This window comes from Anticarsia gemmatalis, chromosome 10 (assembly GCF_050436995.1).
Source record: "Anticarsia gemmatalis isolate Benzon Research Colony breed Stoneville strain chromosome 10, ilAntGemm2 primary, whole genome shotgun sequence".
Lineage (NCBI taxonomy): Eukaryota > Metazoa > Arthropoda > Insecta > Lepidoptera > Erebidae > Anticarsia > Anticarsia gemmatalis.
The window spans coordinates 8938486-8960372 of record NC_134754.1 but is presented as its reverse complement, the minus strand read 5'-3'; the positions used below and the strand labels follow the sequence as shown (position 1 = coordinate 8960372).

Sequence of the window (21887 nt, the reverse complement as noted above, 5' to 3'; positions counted from 1 at the left end):
CTACGTGGAAAACACAAGAAATGTTTCTGCGGAACGTATATATTATACGGCAAAATTCAAAAGTCGTTTATTACGCGGAATAATGTCTAGTCTACGAACTTCTCAAGTTGGTCGTACTGTAATGAAACTTGCTATAATACTACCAAAATACATTGATCACTACGCAGACGTATTTTATTAAAAAGGAGCGATATTTGTTTTATTTGGGTAATAGGCTCAGTTTACAAGGCCGTAATTTACGTTTTAGTTTGAACGTCCGTCAATAGAGGGCCCTACTCTAAAAAAGTCATAACCGGGACACACTGCAATCCACTGTATATTAAAATATTCATTATAATGCATTAAATAGAAAGTATCAATAGTTAAAGATGATTAATCGAAGAAATTGACAACTATTTAGTGAGTTCGCTTGTTTTAGTTAAAATTAGTTTTACATACGAAAGGCTAGATGGCAGTAGTATACTTTACATACCTCTTTATTGCCAGCTCGAACCAAATGATATGCGGTTATATAATTTTTTTTTTCATTTTGAAAAGTCGTTATATTGTGTAAAACTTTTACAAAACGTATCACTCAAAACCAAAATATTTTTTTAACTTTATCTAAAATCTTCTTTTTGGAACGCCTTATTCTTGTAGCCATATTGATTGGCGGGGTCACGTGATCAAAACAACTGTCATTTCAATATCATCATGGCGTATTAGACTTTTCGTGAAACGGTTGTGTTTTACTATGTTTTCTATTGTGATTATTTGAGTGAATTTTTCATATGTGACTGTTAATATGATATCGTCGATAATTTCCCGACTGGTTATGTAAGTATAATTTGGTTGGTTCTGATTTGTAGCATTTCTTAATACTTTTATTTTTGTGTAATCCTTTGTTACGAATTAAAAATATTAATAATTTCCTGTTTGTGTTCACCGCTACATCGTTTTATTTGAAGTATAGCTTTAGATTACAACATTTACCATATAAATCGGCGCATATTTTTTTTGCAAAATTAAAAGTATGAACCAGGCATATTGTAATTATTAAAACAATAACGGCCACACAGCTGATACAGTGCTTATCAGTAGCTTTTCTACTTGTTATTTGTATTAATTATCTCACAATTAAGATCGCTAGAGTGAGTCCAATCAATATCTATTACGCCTCTAAATAACGTCTGAAGGCTTCATATTCTTTTCGAAACTAAAATGTTTTTTAAATTTTATGATGAATCATTATACACATTTTTTAGCTTATTGGAATAAAGCTAAATAACTAATCAATGATCACTTAAACCGATTCCATATGTAACAGCTGATTCAGCATATTTTTCAAGAACAAATTTTCAAAATGGGTTTTCCCAAGTGTATATCTGCACTATCTATATCCATTATAATTATGAACTAGTTGAATTTTGATTTTAAATTAGATTTCGTTCTGAAGTGATGTCAGACATGTTTTATTCATTTACCTGAGTCTATGCTTAGAAACATAGGAAAAGGTTTATTAATTAATTGTGAGTAGGTAGGTAGGTATACCAAAACATTTCAATTTTGTGTAAAAGCTAATCAAATTTTTTTATAGGATGAATAAAGCTTGTAACATAATGTTTCTTATTCTAAAATTTCTTTGTCACATATTCTTGCTCTTCATAAAAAAGATCACAATGGTTACTTCATTTTGGAGCTTATAGGAGCTATTTAATATTAGGAATGTTACAATGTGATCTATTTTTTATAAATTTGTTTGGTACATGAAGTAATAGTCAATTGGTAATTGTTATTTTTAAAGTTAACAAGGATTAAAACAGAGAGAAATAATCATCCTTAACATAAATGTTAAAGGAAATACTGTGTCCAGTATGAGCTGCGTTATTCTGGTTGAAAAATAATTTCAGAATGCTCTAAATTATGTTATCATCAAAATATACAGCAAATACAATAAAGGGGCCAACATACACTATTTTCAGGGAAATATCTTTCAGGATATCCCTCTTTTTTTATTGCATAACAGAAAAGATTGAAGTAGGTAACCTTATAACTTCCTTTCTAAAACTTTTCTTATTTTTGGATCTAATTTAATTCTATAATTTCAATTCAGAGCATATTAATATCTCACATTTTTTTGAGTTGAAAAAAGATAGGCCACCAGTACCAATCCATTGTGATCCAATTTTTGTTACAATTTAAATAGCTGTACATTCTTTGTAATTGTTGATGAGTTCACACTAGCCACGAGTAGCGTCCACTACTGGCATAGTTCCAATTCTCTTGATTCTGAGACTGGCTAGCCATCTAAATTTTGGCAACACTATGGGCTTGTGTATGCCTTTTATCATTATTTTCACCTTCAGACGTAAACGAGATTTCTTATAGAACAGTAGTTTGTGTATCCAGTTACAATTGTCATAAAGCTGTATTGTTTTTGGTGATCATTCGTTCCACAAACAGCTCAATACTAAGGCGAGAGTTATTTTGTGTCTAAATAACTTGTGACGCAGCAAACAAAGAAAGCAAGTTGAGCTTCGTTGCGGAATTCGTCACTAGGGTATCCCGGTGCACTGCCGGGTGCTATTTTCGGCAAAGCTCGGGCGTTCGCCTCTAATGTGCACTGGAGAGAAGGTTTAGTCTGTGGCGTTCACGGCTTGCGTCCGCGTCGTTATTCTATGCAATACAAGTGAAGTGCGTTGACACTTAACTGTAGAGTGATTCATTTATCGACATTCGGTCTTAGTAAAGAGTTATTAGTGTCTGTTCCGAGTGCGCTCAATCTGTTAGGGCTGTCAAGAGGTCGTACACCTTGACTGCGCAACGTTATGTGCTTATTAAGAGCACTTGTCTTGCCTTTTTAGGCACAACCTCGGCTGAATTACGTGTACCTTTACCCAGTTTTGCTGGTGACATATTTTTGTATAATTTTTTAATGTCTTCGCGTACGAAAGTTGATATAAGAATAACTATTTTTTACGAAGATCATGTAGTTGTGATTTATATTTAATCTACGGTATGTAAATATTACTATAACTAATGTAAGTTATTTTGATAAATATAGTGATGAGTTTTACCCTGTGTTTATTTTCGAATGCCTGGTGTGTTTGAAACATAATACTGCAGAATAATACTCGAGTGAACAAAATCCTTTGACAACAGGATCCTGTTCCCTTTACCTATTTAGCATCGTCAAGTTAATTACATAAATTACCCATCAACATCTGCCAGATAAATGAGGCGTACTGTATAACTGGGTTGGTTGCTTTACAAAAATAACTGTGCCATAATTAGGTGACCGGTTACCAGCGCATACCAATAAAACTTTAATAATTCGTAGAATTAATAAGCGAAACCGATGTATAATGGAATTTGACAAACGCACGTTCCAGTACATAACACGATTTCACAAATGAAAAAAGTATGTTCAGTGCACTGTCTGTGGCTACAAGCACGTTAGCTTTAAGAAATTATATTATTAAAATTTAGTACAGCCAGGAATAAAAAAGACGAAGATACCTCTTTAATCTTATATTCCTACAACGTTGACATAGCATTCGGTTAATGTTTTAAATTAGGTTACAGCAAACCAAGGTTTTATGCCATATTTAGAACTGACATTAAATTCTAATGACGTCGTGACCACGAAGTACAAATCTATAATTGGCCGTTTTAGTGTCAAAGGTTTGTACAATACGAACTCATATACGTTTTATAAACAGCTAAAAGTAATGAACGTGAGTTTTGCCGAGAACCGTTTCCAGCAAATGGCAAAGTAATTTTAAATTATAATGAACCAATGGCACGCTTGACCGATTCTTACAATACACAGGAAGTTTACGTTACTTATAGGGTCGTATATTAACGCAAAGATGTGGTTTGTATAAATTGATAATATTATGTTATTATAATTATAATAGTATGATAATAAATAAATTTACTTAGTGCGATTGATGACGTAAAGCGACGTAAATGTTGCTGCGCATCTAAACTGAGCAGAGCATTGTCTAGGTGCGACGATAATGATACATTTTACAAATAGAATACGTTTCTATTGCGTTTTACACTAGTATTTCACATCCGAAAGATCGATTTGTCTATATGGTGATTCATTTATTGTTTACTCTGCTTTATATTATCTTAACTTAACTAACCGGCCAATCTTCAAGCATAAATTTTAGTAAAAACGAATTGTGGCAATATGAAAATCAGATGTTATACGTCCAATCATGATCTAAGTCGGCCACGCTCGACTGGCTGTTACATCGACCCTGAAGAAGGAGGCGAAGCGATGCACACACTCCTTATATAGTATACATATAGCTGTACTCGTATAGAAAGGATCAAGCGATTCATTATCGATATAACAGGATGCATTCCAATAAAACGTGATTTGAATATGGGATACTTGGAACCGGTTCCGATAAGTGACCCATAGACCATGCACGACAACGTTCCCCGTTTTGATTCCTAAATAACAAACACAGCAAGCTATCTAATGTCACCGGTAGACTTAGTTAATATCCTTTACATAGGGAGACCAAAATATAGTAGTTTCTTGAAAGACATAGACATAATCTGAATTACTACGTACACGCTCGGTGTACGTAAGTTAGCACAAAGCAAGAATACAACAAAGTGCTTGAAGATAAAGCTTCATGATTCATAATAATAGATGCCTTGTCGAATGGAGCCTGCAGGGTTTAATTTACTTGGCTAAGCGTAATGAAGCAACGTGTATAAATTAGCCTTGCAATCTCGTGATAGGAGTACTGATGTTTCTTTGCTGTTGAATTATTGTAAATAAATAATGTAAAATACGATAGAATATACATTGTATAATGGCTTACAACTTATAAAATAGGGTACAACTTATTATAGACTTGGCTTTGAATTTAATCCAAAGTTGCACAAAGGTTTCTTACATCGCGTGAGATGTTCGGCTTCGAATGCATCGCTGTGAATCAGTTTCTTGACCCAAATGCATGCTGCTGAGATTATTTTTAGGTATACATACATTAAACACATTATTCTATTGAAGATTAGTTTAAATATCCGATGTACGTACATAGTTAAAAATAAACTATAGTGTTATGGGTACGTAGAATAGAACCATCTATAAATATGAAGTGTCCCTAGGTTTATTTCTAGCCGAAACAGTAACCAATTTTCTGAAACAATATTAATTATTATTTTACTAGCTGGGTGAATTTAAGCGTATCATTTATAAGTGTTTCATCATCAAGGAAATCAACAGATAAAACAATTTTCATAGTTGATCGAATTTAACGCATCATTTGATCTCTGGATTTGCGTAACCGATTGTTGTAACTTATAAGCATCACTGATGGGCTTAGTTTCAATTATGCCTTCTCGAAATCTATAGTTTTACATACTCGTCATACTCGTGCATACACCTACTATTACAGTAAAGTGATAATTCATAATTGACACAGTGAATGCAGTCTTCAAAGGTAATGCGGCTTAAATTTAATCCCAATTTTGCATCGCATTTAGAGCTGCACAAATGGGCTTGGTTCCAAAATTTGTTTTGATAGATAAATCGGCTTAGATTATTAATTTATTAAAAGCAAAATATAACTTAAGTTACCTATATAATTAATGTAAATTAGAGCAGCTCATTCAAAGCTAACTAACATGACAGTCGGTGACAGTACATTCTTTTCTTGTTAAATTTATTCCACGTAAGGAATAAACAGTTTCTTGCGATTCAGATGCTTTGGCAACAACTACTGTTTTAGACCAAATGGGTCGAGTTCTTCGCCTATTTATTTTAGGATGTTATTAGGGAGTTGTGAAATCGGTCCATGTGCGCGTGTGTTCGTTTCGCACGCACGCTGATCTAGTTTTATTCACATTTAGTGTTCCACTCCGAGTGATTTGAAACAGATACATTCCTTTTGGGTGTATTCCCAAGTGTAAATGACGATTCAATATAATTACTGGATAGGTGTGTTATTTTTAGATGTCCTAGTTTACTCTTACATTTTATAGCCATTGATAGATTTCGTTTCAACATCACGCGTGTTATACACCTTCGAAATACTGTAAGTTCTTGTATAACAGAATACAGTAAGTAAGATGTGCGATTAATTCCTTTAGAAAGCAGAACAATCTCATCCGTTGAAAAGATTCCAAGGATATTTTTTATGATTCTCTTTGCGTAATGATATATGAGCAATCCTTTATTGGTAACTTGCTCATTGTCTCCCACGGTGGATGTAATTTTTGAACAATGACGTCATGCAATTTCTTTATATGGAACTACATTGTTGTATCAAAGTTGAGAAACTTACATTACATTGTGAACATGTATAGAAAAAGCCGAAGCTCTACAGCCGAGTATTGATTGTGTACAGCCTATCGATTCCATTAGTTAAATTAAAAATATTAGTGTTTGAAATTTGATAATACTAGAATAATCTTATCAATCAAGAGAATATACAACATAAGTGGTACACACAGTCTTTAAAACCAAACGAAATGGACTTGTTAATAAACGAACTAACGTGTAATTATCTGTAATGGGATAGGGCACGATGCTGATTGTTGTTCCAGACTAAAGTTGAACATATAATATGTACACAGGTATCTTACATAAGGAACATTAATGCAATTGTGTTTATTTTTAAAGTCGTCCAGTGTAATAGGATTCTTCATATCTAATTGGTCTTAGTACGGACGAGGGTCGGGGTGGGTCACACTAAACTGGTGAATACAATCGCCTAGCTGTCGTCCGCTGGATTTATTATTCATCTAAATCGTCCACTCTTGCATTGCTTGCTTCCGCCCTGTTGTCTTTTATAGCTTGGAATACATTTATCATCTCGTATTGCAGCGAGCTAAACTATCGTACGCTGAGTTCTTTTCATTAGGATGGCCAGGGATTAATTGGAGCTTGTATTATCGGTGCCTACTTTCTGTATTGGCACTAACTCGTTAAATTTTCACGCACTCGTGAGCATTGCCGGATTCTGAACATGTAATACTCAGTGTGTTCAATTTAAAAATACATGAGACTATTTAACAGCTGTTGAAACTCTTTATTGATCAATTTCGCCAAGTAGGTGCAACAATATAGTGTCGCTACCAAAGATTATTTTTGGCCGTGGCATGGAAACCGTTAAGTACCTACGTAAGTCTGATTGTCTGTAGATAATTTATTTTTATGAAGTCTTCTAGAGACCTACGCAAAATTTATAATTACCATTGTTGTTCAGCTTAAGCCTATCGACTAACAGCCTTTAACTAAGTACCTAATCAATTTGTTTCGAGAGCCATGAACTATTACTCACCAAAATGAATAAAAGTTAAAGCCCAATTACATAGTTCCAAGGTTAAGTTGTAAAACCTTTGGGTGACTATTTACTTTCCATCCAAACACTAGTCCACGCGGCCTTATTGTGCATTGACTACGTTGGTATTGATTTACAAGGTAGCTAATAGCGCGCCAATCACGCCGAGACAGATCTTTATTCAATCGGTATCTACAATTCATCTAACGCGTGCGTCTAAAATATTAATGTTGTTACATTGTACTAGAACAGACACTAATAACAAGCAACAAATAGTGCACGGTTATTCGTTGCTAGAAAACAAATGTGGTGGATACCGTATCCATGGCGGTGGGTCGTGCGATCGGTAACCGTGACGACAGCGCTCGCCTGCCGCCACTGAGCCTCGGACTGTCCAGCGTCCGATTCATTGTCAACAAGCTCGAGGCGGAATACGCTCGTGTCACTGCGCCCAGCACGCTCGAAACTGGCCAAGAACTCATCAAGTACGACCCCAACATAGACGAGGGCTACGACGAATACGATGACTCTCCTCTCGGTCAACCGAGAGGACCAGTCTGGTATCGATTCGCTACGAACCTAGGATTGGCCCTGAGTAGATGCATCCCTAGCGTCACATTCGGGAATTTCGGTTTATTGGCCTTGACGACGGGAATCTTTGCACCGAGGATGATCACTTATCTAGTGCTATATCCGTTTTGCAGATTGGTATTCGGGACCCTCTACCCGGCTTATGCTTCATATAAGGCTGTCCGGACGAAGAATTTAAAGGAATACGTGAGTACTTTTTTATAAATCCTCAATACAAAAACGACATCGACGTTAATATCATATTAGTGGTCTATATTCAGAATTACTCGTGCTATTAGGAGCTACAATTGACGACATTACTGTTCATAGCCTACAAAAGAGAAGTAATTGCTAGACGACGAATTTTCATTTGTAGAGCAACTGGTCGTGTTGAAAAAATGTGTAATTTGCTGTAAATGGTCCAGTAAAGTACAACAATGGCCTTGTTACGGGCGCACGCTCACGTTGTTTGAAACGCTTCGGTTCCTGTGTCCTTTACCTTGTTCCCGGCTTCCTATGACTAATTAGCGTTGATATTGCACCGGTAGCAGGTACCATATCCCTTTGTATTGTTTTATAAACAATACGGAGAACAGATGTGAATGTTTTAGGTTGCCTCTGAAATTTACTTTGAGGAGGACCTATCATAAGAATTTCTAAGAAATAAAGTAGTCATATTACGTATTTAGGTTATAAAACATTGTGTTTATTTTCCTCTTTTATGCGCGTGGTATAATAATAGTATGTATACCGTTATCAATCTGCAAACGCATTACTAACTGAATTTAAAATTGTTTTCAGGTAAAATGGATGATGTACTGGATAGTGTTCGCTTTATTCACATGTACGGAGACGTTCACGGACGTGTTTCTGTCATGGTTCCCATTCTACTACGAGGTGAAGATAGTGCTCGTGCTGTGGCTGCTCTCGCCAGCCACCAAGGGCTCCTCCATCCTCTACAGGAAGTTCGTACACCCTGCGCTATGCAGGCGGGAACAGGTTAGTAAACAAAATATCATACTCAGCTATATTTTAGCAACCCCTTCTCCTTATTATCTATTCAAATAACGCAATTTTTCAATATAATTATCATCAAAATAGGCGGGCTTTTGCTCTTGGTTGGAGCAAATATAGTTGTCGGATCTTTAAAACAAGAGTTTAGCAGCTTTGAATTCGACTAAAACCTATTAACGTAAGTCATAAACTCTCTTGAATATTCCAATACTTTATTACAAGACAACAATTTAATGTGTCAATGGTCAAAAAGTATAATAATTACCTTTGAAGCTTCTGATACAAATAAGGAATTAATTGTAATATTGGTAAATGTTTTACACCTACATTACCCTTATAGACGAAATAATTATTATAAAATATCAACATCAATGTATTTCGTCCGTTTTATTATTTAATAAATAATATAAATCCCATAGAACATTCGGGCATTTGTTTTGCACCTGCTCTCTTTGTTACATGCAAGAGAACATTGTGTACTAATATTGATTGATGATGTTTGTAAAACATCAAGATGCATTCGCATAATGACTGCCTCTTTGATTAGCTCTGTGTATCAGTTATGCTGATGATATTTCTTTATGCTTTGTTTGTGTATATTTATCACACTATCGAATTACAGTCTAAGAACACTAATCAGTGTGCTTTAGTGAAATAGTAGACATTTTTATTAGCCAGCCTATTTGAGTTATACATAACTAATTCATCTGTAAATTACAGATTTTTATATTATTTTTCTATATTAATTACCTACATACATTTATTTCTCATTTATTTGCGGCCCTACCTTATTCTAGTTTTGATAATTTGAACAATAATAAACATCATTCATAACTAGTTTATATTGAATTGATTAAATTGTTAAATTTGTATATCTCCTATAACAAAGGTACACTTCAATCGTTTTTTAAAACAGTGGCGGATTTACAAAAACACACAAATTAATGTTTTTTTCTCTTTATAATATTGTCATATTAGTAGAAAAAGATATATATAGTAACAACCTTAAGTTTAAATGCATTTTCTGTATGATGTGTGAATAATATCAGTTACGTGTTAACGTTTTGATTAACATCCATTACTTCCTTTCATTATAGATAAACGTGATTGTTAAACCTATTAGCGGAATTATGATTCGTACACGTTCTATATTTTGTATTGTTTATATTTTTCAGGAAATAGATGAGTACATAGCGAAGGCCAAAGACCAGGGTTACCACACAGTGCTCAATTTGGGCACTAAGGGCGTCAACTACGCCACCACTGTTATTATGCAAACTGCCATCAAAGTAAGTTTTCCTATCCCTATTTTATACACACTTACGGCATGCTTAGTTCTATAACCAAAATCTGATGTAAGAACAATGGAATAATGAGAAGTTTGGAGATTCCTACTGCTCTTACATGAGTCATACGAGGGTGACGGTGGGCTTGTAACCTTTAACAAAGAAACACAGTTACAAAGTGTTGATTAGAAGTACTTATACAAGTTTGTGTTGTTTTTTACCACTGATAGTTTTTACCACAATTGAGCCAATAGGTGTACGAAACAACGGTGTGGCATGTTTGATTACAGCGTGTAATGTAAATAAGTTAGCAAATTGTGAATTGCACTCACTGTGCTAATTTGCACATAGCTTTATCTGTTTTTTTTTTGTTTACAAATTTGGCCTAATCGCACACAAAGCAAGCAAGCCATCCAGTAGCCACTAGTCATCGGGCATGCCCACATCAAAACCATTAAAATGTTCAACTCTCACTTCAATTTGATTTTAAACCACATAGCCGCTTTGTTTAATTTCGTCTTTTTTAATTTTATTAACACGCTTTTTTAATTTCTCCCCTTCCACCCCATCTTTTCCAAACATCCTTTCCTTTGCTGCTTCACGCAGAACTTCAATTTGCCGAGCCCCGAGCAAGACAGGGAGGCGCTGGCTCGACAAGCGATCCGAGGACGCGACGTCACCGATAGCTACCAGGATACTTACGATGACTTGGAGTACCAACGTTCAGATCTCCCCGGCATTGTGGAGATTGTAGAGTTGGACAACGATAGTCCTCAGGATTGTCTTATTGGGGACGGAGATGCTAACGACCCAGATTACGAGCCCGATGACACTTCAGCGCGTAGTCGAGGCAATGTGGTTCGCAAACGTAAAGTTGCCAAAGATAAAGAAAAAAGACCTCGCAGCAAATCTAGGGGCCGGCGCACCAGAAGTCAGACCGCCCAGGAAAAAGAAATATTGGTTGACTAAACGCGTACAGTACGAATGAAGCTAAACTGTGATCTTAAGATAATTTTAGACAACGACTAGAGTTATTCCGTTGTTTTTAAAATATCCAGTGTATCACGTTTCTAATATTACTCGAAATTACCGTTATACGAATCATATTTTTCGCTTTAATATTGACTACAATTAAAACTAAGGTGTTAGGGTTATTATTTATGTTTAAACTGAATCGAAGTGCTCTAACGGTTAATAATCATGGATTTATGAACTACCTGTGGGCTACCATGTCATAGTTAACTAGTCGCAATCGTACATTGCTATGCACTATTGTGATACTAAAACCAAAACTGATGTAAACAAGGAATTTTATTAATAACCTGATAGCCGTAAATTGGTTTTATAGTATTATGATTTTCCCAGAGCGCTAATATGACGGTTAAAATTATTTATAGTAAAATGATCTTCGATATTAGTGTTTTTAGGGGCACTGCGGGACAAAAGCCTCTTTTTATATTCTGCAGTGGTAAATTAATGGTTCTTAAATCATTCCTTACATATCAGCAATCAATGCAACTCAACCAAAGTATAAAATCGAATTCATATCGTATCTCCTATTTGTGTTGTGACCTTTCATGTCTAAAATGCTAAGTTTTATTTCCTTTCCGTAAATATAATAATACATTTTCCACTATCTATAAAATTAGTCTTTAAGTCTGTGTAATAAAATTGTAAACGTTAAAACCCGTCCAGGAGTTTTTTTTTTGGAATCGTTATTTTATTTTTCTACGCTCATTTTGTACTGTTTCTAAACTTATCTGCACAATCTCATAGTTGATCCGAATTTTGATTTATTTTATTTCGCATGACGTCTGTAATTAAATACATAATTAGATATACTACGTGTAAACTACGCATGTGTTGTATAACCGCCAACTATGTTTTGCGTCTTTTAGCTTTAGTTGTGTGACTGATTTAGTTTTATATTCTATGATTTCTCAATAAAATGAATAAAGTGTTTAGTTGATTTTTTTTGTTGTAAAACGACATCGCTTTGTTAGTAAATAATATCAGCATGCGCTTTGCCTCACAAAGCTTCGTATACGAAGTGTAGCACCAGACAATTCGAGTGAGTATATTTTTGATTTTTTAATGACGGATGTCTGTAAAATAAGTATGTAAAATACCTACTACTACACAACAGAGTAAAAGCAAAATATTTGGAATATCTTCGGTTAACCAATAGCGATAAGTCCTGTAAGCATTACTTACTTTATTAGCTTCGCTTAATGCATTAATTGCAATAAGAATATATGGTGATTGTACATACGGAAGTAAGATTTTTTCAACTGCAATAGTTTTTAATTCTTTCGCAATACAAAATGTACAAAGATTTTAAACACAGTTATCTCATTGGCATCTAAATTAAATACATTTGTAAGGATATCCACCTACAAAGTTTGTTTTACAATTATATTATCAACGAATATTAATTGAAGTGTTAAACAATTCCCAGGGTGGAGGAGGATTGGTACAGCAACTGCGCAAGAGCTACAGTCTGTCGGACTTAACGGAGTGTGAGCCGCGTGAAGAAAGAGGCAGCGATGAAGCCGATGATGTTCTCACTGAGCCCCGGCTTATACGCCGTGGAGCTAAGGGGTGAATATTACTTAATAGTTTTTAATATCATAATAATAACTGGTGGTTGATACGGTATAAGCTATTATGACGAACTCTAGCTGTAGCCAGGTTTTGTTTTTAGTGTAGATCTTGATTAGTTGCAAATTAATGATAGATTTTAAAGGAGAATTTATAGAGTGGGCTGCGTGCCAGGCGTTACATTTATGTTCAGTATCTGTGGGTGATCCCAGATAGCGTATGTATTGTGTAGTTATGAGAACAATGAAATCTCTATAAGTAATTTTATTGACTTCCTAAAAGCTCCTACTCTCTAAAATACTTACGTATATATTTTTCCAATATTTGATTACATTAACAAAACGTGATCTCAATAACTTGCATAAACAAAAAATGATAATTTTATATGAAGTATTAAGTTATGTCTAATAATAGATACAGTCATATTGTATCGAAAATATTATATTATGCATATTTGAACAAAAGTAAACCTTCAAACAGTATCGCCCTTGGCCTTACGTATTCGCACTTGGATATACTTATTATCCACTAGAATCACGATGTTATAAGTTTTTAGTGTCAAGGCTAAGTCGAAAACTATGTGAAGCATGTACGTCGTACAGAATAACATGCTGAAGAACACATTGAATGACAAATTGCTACAGAATACAAAATATATTGTAAAGACTGCACATCTGGTACACATAGTCTAGGAATGGAGTGAAAACCGTGCCCATATATGAAGCCAACAATATGTAGAATTCACAAAAGATAACAGCTGTTACTATTATTAACTTGCTGGCTATTATCTTGGAAGATATTGGGCATTGGTGGCTTAAAAGTATTTGGTAACTTGTGTATTTTATTTCTAAAGAATAAAGTTTTCGACAATTCCAGTGGATACACGACACGTCGCAGCGCTTCCGAGTCGAACAGTCGCTCACCGATGTACTTCCCAGAGGTCGACGTGGACGTCAGACCTCGAGCCAGAACGGATGAACCGGATTTCAGGTAGATTTAATACTATTAAACTTCTATTTCCAAAGGTAGTAGAATATATTGCTATTTAACGTACACAAAACTATCGTGTGAAATCAAGATTAACTTGCTAGGTAGCGACAGATTTACTTTTAACCGTCACTTATAATCAAACGACGTTTTTCCATCCGGCTGTCATCCGTTTAAAACACTGACTTTTTGCTATTTGGATTCTAATGACATGGTAAGGTAACCTGGTTTCGTGCCTGTGCAGTCACATAAAGTCGTCGGAGGACATAAGCTCGGGCTACTCGAGCGCGGACAACAGCGCGTCGCTGACCCGCACGGCGTCGCTCGGGGCCCGCGCTCGCGCCCGCGCCTCGCGCACCACCGTCACCACCATCAAGCGCCCGCCCGCCGCTGAGGTCTGGTAACTTGCTCCGCGCCGTGACTCTCACTGTCACCCTTGAACTGCGATCGAACTGGTTTCACAGATTATTTCGACCGATTAGCCGACACCCAGATACAAGTTATGACACCATAATCTTGACCTCAGTTTCAGCCACGGTATACAGATAGCATTACGTTGACTAATTTTCGATCCGATAGAGTCTTATAGATGTCGAACGATAGAAACCATAGAAATTATTTATCAGATTTGATAGATGTTTATAATTGATGCCGATAAGACTGCGAAACTGCCAGAAGGATATTTAAGTTTTCAGGAAATATGGTATTTTAAATTAACTCTACATGTTTATTATTCCAGATTTTTTACATATTTTAATGGGTCGTTATAATCTGTTACGCCAGTTGCATATAAACTTAGTTTTTATTTGCCTTAGCCTTAGTTCCTGAAGTAGAACGCCGGATACACGCTGGTTTCGCATAAAAAACGTTACAATTATATTATTAATGTGTTTAAAAATTATAGTCGATTATGAGATAGAAACTAATTAGATGTTACTAAAATTTTATAAAGCGGATTGTGTATTCTATATCCGACGTTATAAATAATGACAGGAAGTTACATGTTTGTGAAATTTTATGATCTACTTACGATGTTGAAAGTGGCGTGTATGCAACCGTATTATTTTGAATTACGTCTCATACATTGCATAAAGAATGAATAATAGATAGATTTTTGATATAATAAAACGCACAATTTGTACCTGAAAGATAATGACGGTTACATAATAAAAAATAAAAAAATGATATCACTTGAACTAAGGCTATGGACAATTTTAATCTTAATACTTTTAAGTCTTTGCTGTAATTGTTCCACAAAGTTATTTTCCATCAATCGAATTGAAGTAACTTTTTGGTTCAATGACAGCAATATATTATTAAACTATGCATTTATCGTGTTCCTTATATTTCACTAATTTATACTCTTGTTTTAATTCAATATTGTATTATGAGAGGTGTTATGGTATTCTGATGGATGCAGGGTAATTTACAGTTGTTGCTTTCACAAAGAGTACCTTTAAGAAATTGTTAAATGTGTAGATGTGAAGCTTTAAATGTCACGTTAGATGCGTTTTCAATATTGCAAAATTACCCTGCATTCATTAAATTAGACTCGAATTGACTGCAGCAAAGAACAGTCGGCAACATTATAAACATCTTTTCTTATTTGGTCGAAAGGATAATCAATGTTCGACTGTTTTTGACAGTAGTGAAGTTCTATAGTCTTAAAGTGTTTGGGTGTGTCAGGGTATGGATGGTGCTGGGTTGGTTGTAGCCAAAACAATATCTATGAAGCAATGTAAAACCGTATAATTGGCTCATTTGACTGAACAAAAACATAATCTTAAAATATCTATTCAATGGTTAGGTATGTCTAAGCTCAACTGTTTAAATTTCATACCTTTCCGAAAAGCTTTGAAGTATTATATTTTATAATGGTTTGTGTAAGATAGAGAATTGAAGTATTATGCTAGTATTGATTGGCTTCGGGGGAAAATATTACTAACTAGGTACATGGTCATGCTAGATGATTTAATTCGGTTCATATATTGAAATTAAGAATAAATAAAAAACATTTTACATAATTTTAATGCATGAGTAAAAGTTCTTTAAATTCATTCATAGTTCGATGCCTACGAATATTACTTTTAAGTCTGTTTATTGCATTTATTAGCTTATATTATTTCGTGTTTGGGTTTTCTTTCTTTTGATATAGACTTAAGAACTTTTTATTTAAAGGAAAGCGAAGTAATCATCGAGGAGCTACAAGGCGACGATAGTTTTGACTATGCGAATATGCCTCCTCTTGTTAACTTCCCGTCTCCTCTCTACTTGTCCCACACACAACCACCCTTTATATACCAATATGTCGGAGACCAGATAAAGATTCTCCAAGTGCTAGGTACTAGTAATACTCCTTCTAACACTATTTCTAATAATCAAACTGATAACAATACAGATGACTGGGACCAAAAAGAAGTCACTTCTGAAGAAACTTCATTAAATAGTGCTATAGATAAAGAAAAAGAAAACATAGCAGATGTTTCTACTTCTGAAAAAGAGAACGATTTGCATAAAGAAAGTGATGTTGTATCCGACATTCCTGTTGAAAGTAAAAATAAAGACAATAATGATGACCAAACTACTAGTACAAATAAAGAAAATATTGTTGAGCCTTCTGTGGCTAATGTGGAAAAAGAACTAGCTGATACTGCCGTGAAAGATAAAGTGTCAATAGTTTTAGATGAAAATGCAGATACTACGAGTCTTGATACTTCTCAATACGATAACGATTCTGTCGAAAGCGATGACGAAGCATCGTTTGGAACACCTGAAAATTCTCCTAAAAGTAAGAGGAAATCCCCTAAAGGCAAATATGGCAAAAGTAAAGCGCCATTACCGCCAGTCATTAATGCAGATGATGTAACACTGGAAGACGTGAAACAGGGTGATAAAGAAGAGATAAACAATCAATCTGATGCCGAACCGATTGTTGATAAGACGACATCTCAAGAAAGCTTGGTTGAGATAGTCAATAAACTACCAAATACAACTATCAAAGAATCTGAATTCAAAGGTCTTCAAGTTGTGAATCCTATTGCTGAAAACAAGAGAAGACATAAATCCAAATCACCTGGACGAACTTCGAAGAGTAACAGTTCTGGTTTAGGAAAACTTTTACAGTTGCCAAGTAAGTTGGCCTTTTGGAACAGAAGTGATGATAAACCAAAAACAGACGATACGTCGACGTCATCAGGCGACAACAGTAGGAGGTCATCGTCTATTGGTGATCGAATAATAGATGATTTTCAGAGTTGTGGTGAACTGAACACTCTTGTCGCCGATGAAGTAAAAGAACCGACTAGTACAATAGAATTATCTCAGGAGGAGAAAGCAGATGATCAAATTAGTTTTAGCGATGCTGTAGATGTTGAAAGCGAAGTAATATTGCAAGATATAATCGATAAGAGCGACGCTCTACAAAAGCTCATTGACGCAAAAATAGAGAGTCACCCAGAGTATAAGTTCATATCTTTACACGAAGAAATACCGACTCAGTCGAAAAGTACTGATGTATAGAAAGTTTCCTAAAATCCCAAGCCCACTTTAAATTGCAGCTGAAATTAGGCAGAACAGTATGTTTATTTTAGTTATGTTTGCAGTGTTTTTATTTATTATGTTTATTATTGTGCATGCACGATTTATTAATATTGGTTTGCTGATAATTATAATAATAACATCAAGCTCACGATAATTTACGCTTGATATCGTTCAACATGTAGCAGCTAAACCACATTTAATTAAAAGTTATTGCTTTTATAAAAAATAAACGTGTTGTTGTTTGTTGAGTCGTATTTGTGTTTAATAAATTTTTGTTTTTATGTTCTCTTCACATTATAAACTCCTCTTTCTTCACTGATGACTTAAATCAAACTAATACTGTAAATATGGTTGCACTTTTCACAACAAGACGAGCAAATATTATATAAAATAATAATGCCACCATACAATGACTTGAGTAGTGTGCTTGTGCTTTTTTTGAGTTAGTTTTCAAATTACTCCTTTTATTTTCAGGCAATGCTGTCGGCCTCTGCTACCATTCCTCGCGCAAAAAAATCTAATAAAAGGAAAACACAGTAGCTCGTATCCAAATAAGTATATTATTATATTTTTAACCTTTTCAGTCGCTGGGCTTCAAAGGATAAACATGTTGTCTAGATTCTTTCGAAACAGAGTAGAGTTCTGTCATGTTTAAGCTTTTTGCAGCTATTAGGGAGCTATGTGATTCCGATCTTCCAAGCTTTTTAAACATAAATTTATATTTATATATTTTAATTTTACATATTGGCAAAGTAAGAATAGATAAAATGCATGCACATGCACATCCACTTAGATAATATTCACTAAATAAGGGATATCGACGACTAAATAATAAAAACAAGCAGTCATTTAGTACTACTGTTATTAGTAGTTGCTGTTACAACTATTGAAAGGAAAAAATATCATAAGCAATAAAAAAAACAGGATTATTAAAATGTTAGTTCATAATTTTGTCTATTTGAATTCCTGCTGATCTCGGTATTAAGAGGGCTTTTCAGGCTTTTGTTAGTGATTAAAGACTACCTGTCACTATTTATTAGGCATTAAATGCTTAATTGTTTCTAATAATATTTTTATGAGGACATAATTCTCAAAAATACTTTTTTAGATTCGACACTCAAACATTTAAATTGGTAAGTTATAATAATTTATAATATCGAGACTACGACAAGGTTTATTTCGTTTGTAACCCGATATCACTATGTAGTGTAATTAATGTAATTTAACGACGCGATACTGATACTTGCCACCAAATCATTCGTAACTATTGGTAATTTATAATTTAGCCAAAAATTGCCAAATTGATCCTAAACGACTCAACAATTAGCAGAAGTTATTTTGTATTAGTCATATTTATTATAGAATTAGTTCATAGCAAAATAAAACTAGTCGTTAATAATGAATTTAATAAGTATATAGCTTCAGTGAGGCTTTCATATCGAAATTATCGGAGGTGTGTTGGGCGAGACATGAGGAAGTACATATACCATGGATTTAATCACAATCCATTTTTATGGATAATATAGTTCAGCAATAGATCATGGCTTACTATAAAACAGACGTATTACCATAAGATATATAAGTCGTTGTTGTGATAATTTAATGAAGCTCATTACATTGTGACAGATAATATAGAACAAATTGCCGAAGATATTGTAATTATTTGAGTACATATTTTTCTAATGTATTAATTCCTTTTTGTCTACCATTTTAATAAATGTTCCTTTTACCATTAATGTAAAATGTATGTCAACGTAAATTAGGTAATTAACGTCTATTTGCATGATGTATTAATATTTTATGTTTTATGTAAACTACTAGTGGAGTTTGAATGCAGTCAGCAATTTATTTGTATTCCGTTTTAATGGATTGTTACTGCATTTTATGTTGTTACCCCTAAGTTACCTTGTTACATAAAAATATTTAAATGATTTTTACTAGTTGACTGTCACAATTTTGCAGTATGATTTGTGTTTGAGTTTATTTAAATAAATGACTATAATAAAATTTTATTATTTTATTTATATATTATGTTACATAAGTTTACAAAATTCCACCTGTTCTTAACCTGAGAGTGTCAAATATGTAACTGCCATAATCACTTCTATAGACACCATCAAGTAACTGTTTTTCCAATACATTCAATGATTCAGTATCCCAAGCCTTAATATAATAGAGCAATGAGAATAATTTATAATAACCAGTTGAATTACTATCAATTTCAGATATTTTAATGTTTGGTAGGTTTGCTACAATTTTTAACAGTTTGGGTCTTACAACTGAATTAAATGTTGAGTTACTCCGTACAGCAAACTTGTGAATTATATCAACTGTTTGTGCTGTGACCTCTTCTTCTAGCAATATATCAGGCAAGTTAGCAAGCCACATAATGTAAGAGTCACGTTCATGAAATTGATTAAGTTTATCATTAAGAGCAATCTTACATAAAAGACTAAAGATCCTTTGTCTGAAAGGACTTGACATACTTTTATTGAAATATGTCCAAATAATCTTCTTGAACAAGGCATCCATTAGGGAGAGATTCCTCGTCCAGTTGTTTATACCCGAAAATATGGCATGTAGAATTTTTACAATGGCATCATTGACATTATCATGAGCATTTTGATTAAAGGTTTTTTCAATGTAATTCAATACAGATAATATATGGTTATTATGTTGTTTTGCATTTATTTGAGGATTTAGTACAATAAACAGATAGCATATTTCTAAATTCTGTTCGACTAATTTGGGATCTGTAATAGTATTCTCGAAGGGAGAATTAGCTGTGTTTCTTTGTTTTGATCGAATATTTGTTACATATGGAAAAGAGTTCACAAAATGTTGTGTATATGGTTGCCTGTATTTTTGCGAAAAGATATTTAATATATTTGAAGTTGGGTTTTTAGAATTGAAATGTTTGATAAGATTCCATATCAATGATATTACTTCAAGAGTATGTTTCAGCAGAGAAGCTGCATCTTCACTAACAACAGTTTCAATATTTTTCTCTGAATTCACATTAGGACACACTTCTAACCATGTTTCAAACAGCAATGGCATCAAAGTGTCAACATACTCCTTAAACTTTTCAACTTCATCTAATGGGGCAGACTCTTGTGAATTTTTTGAAGAAAAGCAAGACAACTGGCATTGTTGTATACATATTGGGTTGAATAAAGAATAGTGATTCAGCTTGGAACTATCGAATATCTTTGTAGTGTCATTAATCTGCTCTTTATAATCATTAATGTTATTGTATTTAACATATTGATTTAGATAGTCTTGCAATCTATGCAAAACTTTTACTCTCCATTTTACACTAGTGATTTGGCTTCCTAAATTGACAGTCAATGTTCTTCCAGGCTTCGAGTCAACTCTTAATTTGGAAATCATATCCAAGAAGTTGGGTATAATTTTATGGAAGTCCTGAGCAACTTTCTGTGGTGTACAAACAAGTAGAGTGTCCAGGAACAGAAGTGAGTCTTCTTGAATTCTGCCATCAATATGCGTCATAGCACTTCTTAAATATGTGCACATTATGTCAAAAAAGGGATCTATTCTTCCATTTTCTGCATTTGATAGCACTAGATGTAATACCTTTAGGGACTCATGACGAACCTGAAAAATACGATAAAAAAAATTAATTATTTTTACTGCGGCAGCCTAAACTATGACTTTCTAGTAAAACGAATATTAACGAAATCATTTACAACAACAATGTTAAATATTATATAGTTCAATTCCCACTATCTTGTGCGATAACAAAATAAATATCAATTACATATTAGTATCTATGTATCTAGGGCAGAACAGTTATGATAGAATATCCTGAGCACTTACAATTTTTTCTATGTTTAATACTAATGGAGTGATTCCATGAACAAGGTCTCCAAGATTCTGTTCCAAAACCGCAGGATGTGATGTGATTAACTCCTTCAAGCCATTCAGAGCATCTGTTCTGGAGTGGGTATTGAAATGATTTAGACGAGATAATAACTCTTTCACGTTTAACTTTCTTGTTGATAGAGCTTCTGATTCACCATGCTTCTTTAGTTGTTCCTTGATAACAATCTTCTTTATTTTAAAATTTGTCTTGGTTACATTGGTACCTTTCGGCAAATCTTTTTTAGACTTAAGTTTCGTTTTAGATTTCTCAGATTTGAGGAACTTTTGGTACCTGGTTGCTCCTGTTTGAGGCATTTTGTTAAGTATTCGTTATTTTTTATTATTGTATTTAGTTCATAACCTCAATACCGTCGTCCGTCAATGTGATAATGACAACAATCCATGCAAGTAATAATACTAATGTCACTCATTCTAAAACTCGACTAACAGTCTACAAATTATTAGTTCAAAAATTTGATAAAAAATCTCGAAATAAACTGGGGAACAGGATCATAAAGATATAATAATATTATTTCTTTTCGTCATTATCACACCCTCTTATCTAATTTTGGATCCAGTCTTATAATTTCTCTAATATACCAACAACAGAGGGTCCTTTGTAGGGAGAAATAGTTTTAGGTAGGTACTATAATATTAATTATTAATCGACTACTTAATACTTCACGGAAATTCTATAACAAAGTGTAAC

The 21887-nt window shown here is 34.0% G+C and overlaps 2 protein-coding genes across 3 annotated transcripts; one reads left to right on the top strand and one right to left on the bottom strand.

Moving 5' to 3' along the window:
- Nucleotides 1-647: 647 nt before the first annotated feature.
- Nucleotides 648-19300, top strand: LOC142976149 (uncharacterized). Of its 2 annotated transcripts, none has more exons than XM_076119399.1 (9): nucleotides 648-816; nucleotides 8000-8072; nucleotides 8667-8864; nucleotides 10055-10168; nucleotides 12624-12766; nucleotides 13664-13756; nucleotides 13998-14148; nucleotides 15932-17328; nucleotides 17768-19300. In XM_076119399.1, the coding sequence occupies exons 1-8, from the start codon at nucleotides 785-787 to the stop codon at nucleotides 17270-17272; spliced, it is 2145 nt and encodes a 714-aa protein (XP_075975514.1). In that variant the 5' UTR covers nucleotides 648-784; the 3' UTR covers nucleotides 17273-17328; nucleotides 17768-19300. The 2 variants fall into 2 exon arrangements, with proteins under 2 accessions (XP_075975514.1, XP_075975513.1); XM_076119398.1 differs by having other exon boundaries at nucleotides 13643-13756.
- On the bottom strand, nucleotides 19298-21562 carry LOC142976151 (testis-expressed protein 10 homolog). Its single transcript, XM_076119401.1, has 2 exons — nucleotides 21134-21562; nucleotides 19298-20911 (listed from the first exon to the last, which is right to left on the bottom strand). Exons 1-2 carry the CDS (start codon nucleotides 21491-21493, stop codon nucleotides 19337-19339), a joined length of 1935 nt encoding a protein of 644 aa, XP_075975516.1. The 5' UTR covers nucleotides 21494-21562; the 3' UTR covers nucleotides 19298-19336.
- Between the last annotated feature and the right edge of the window lie 325 nt (nucleotides 21563-21887).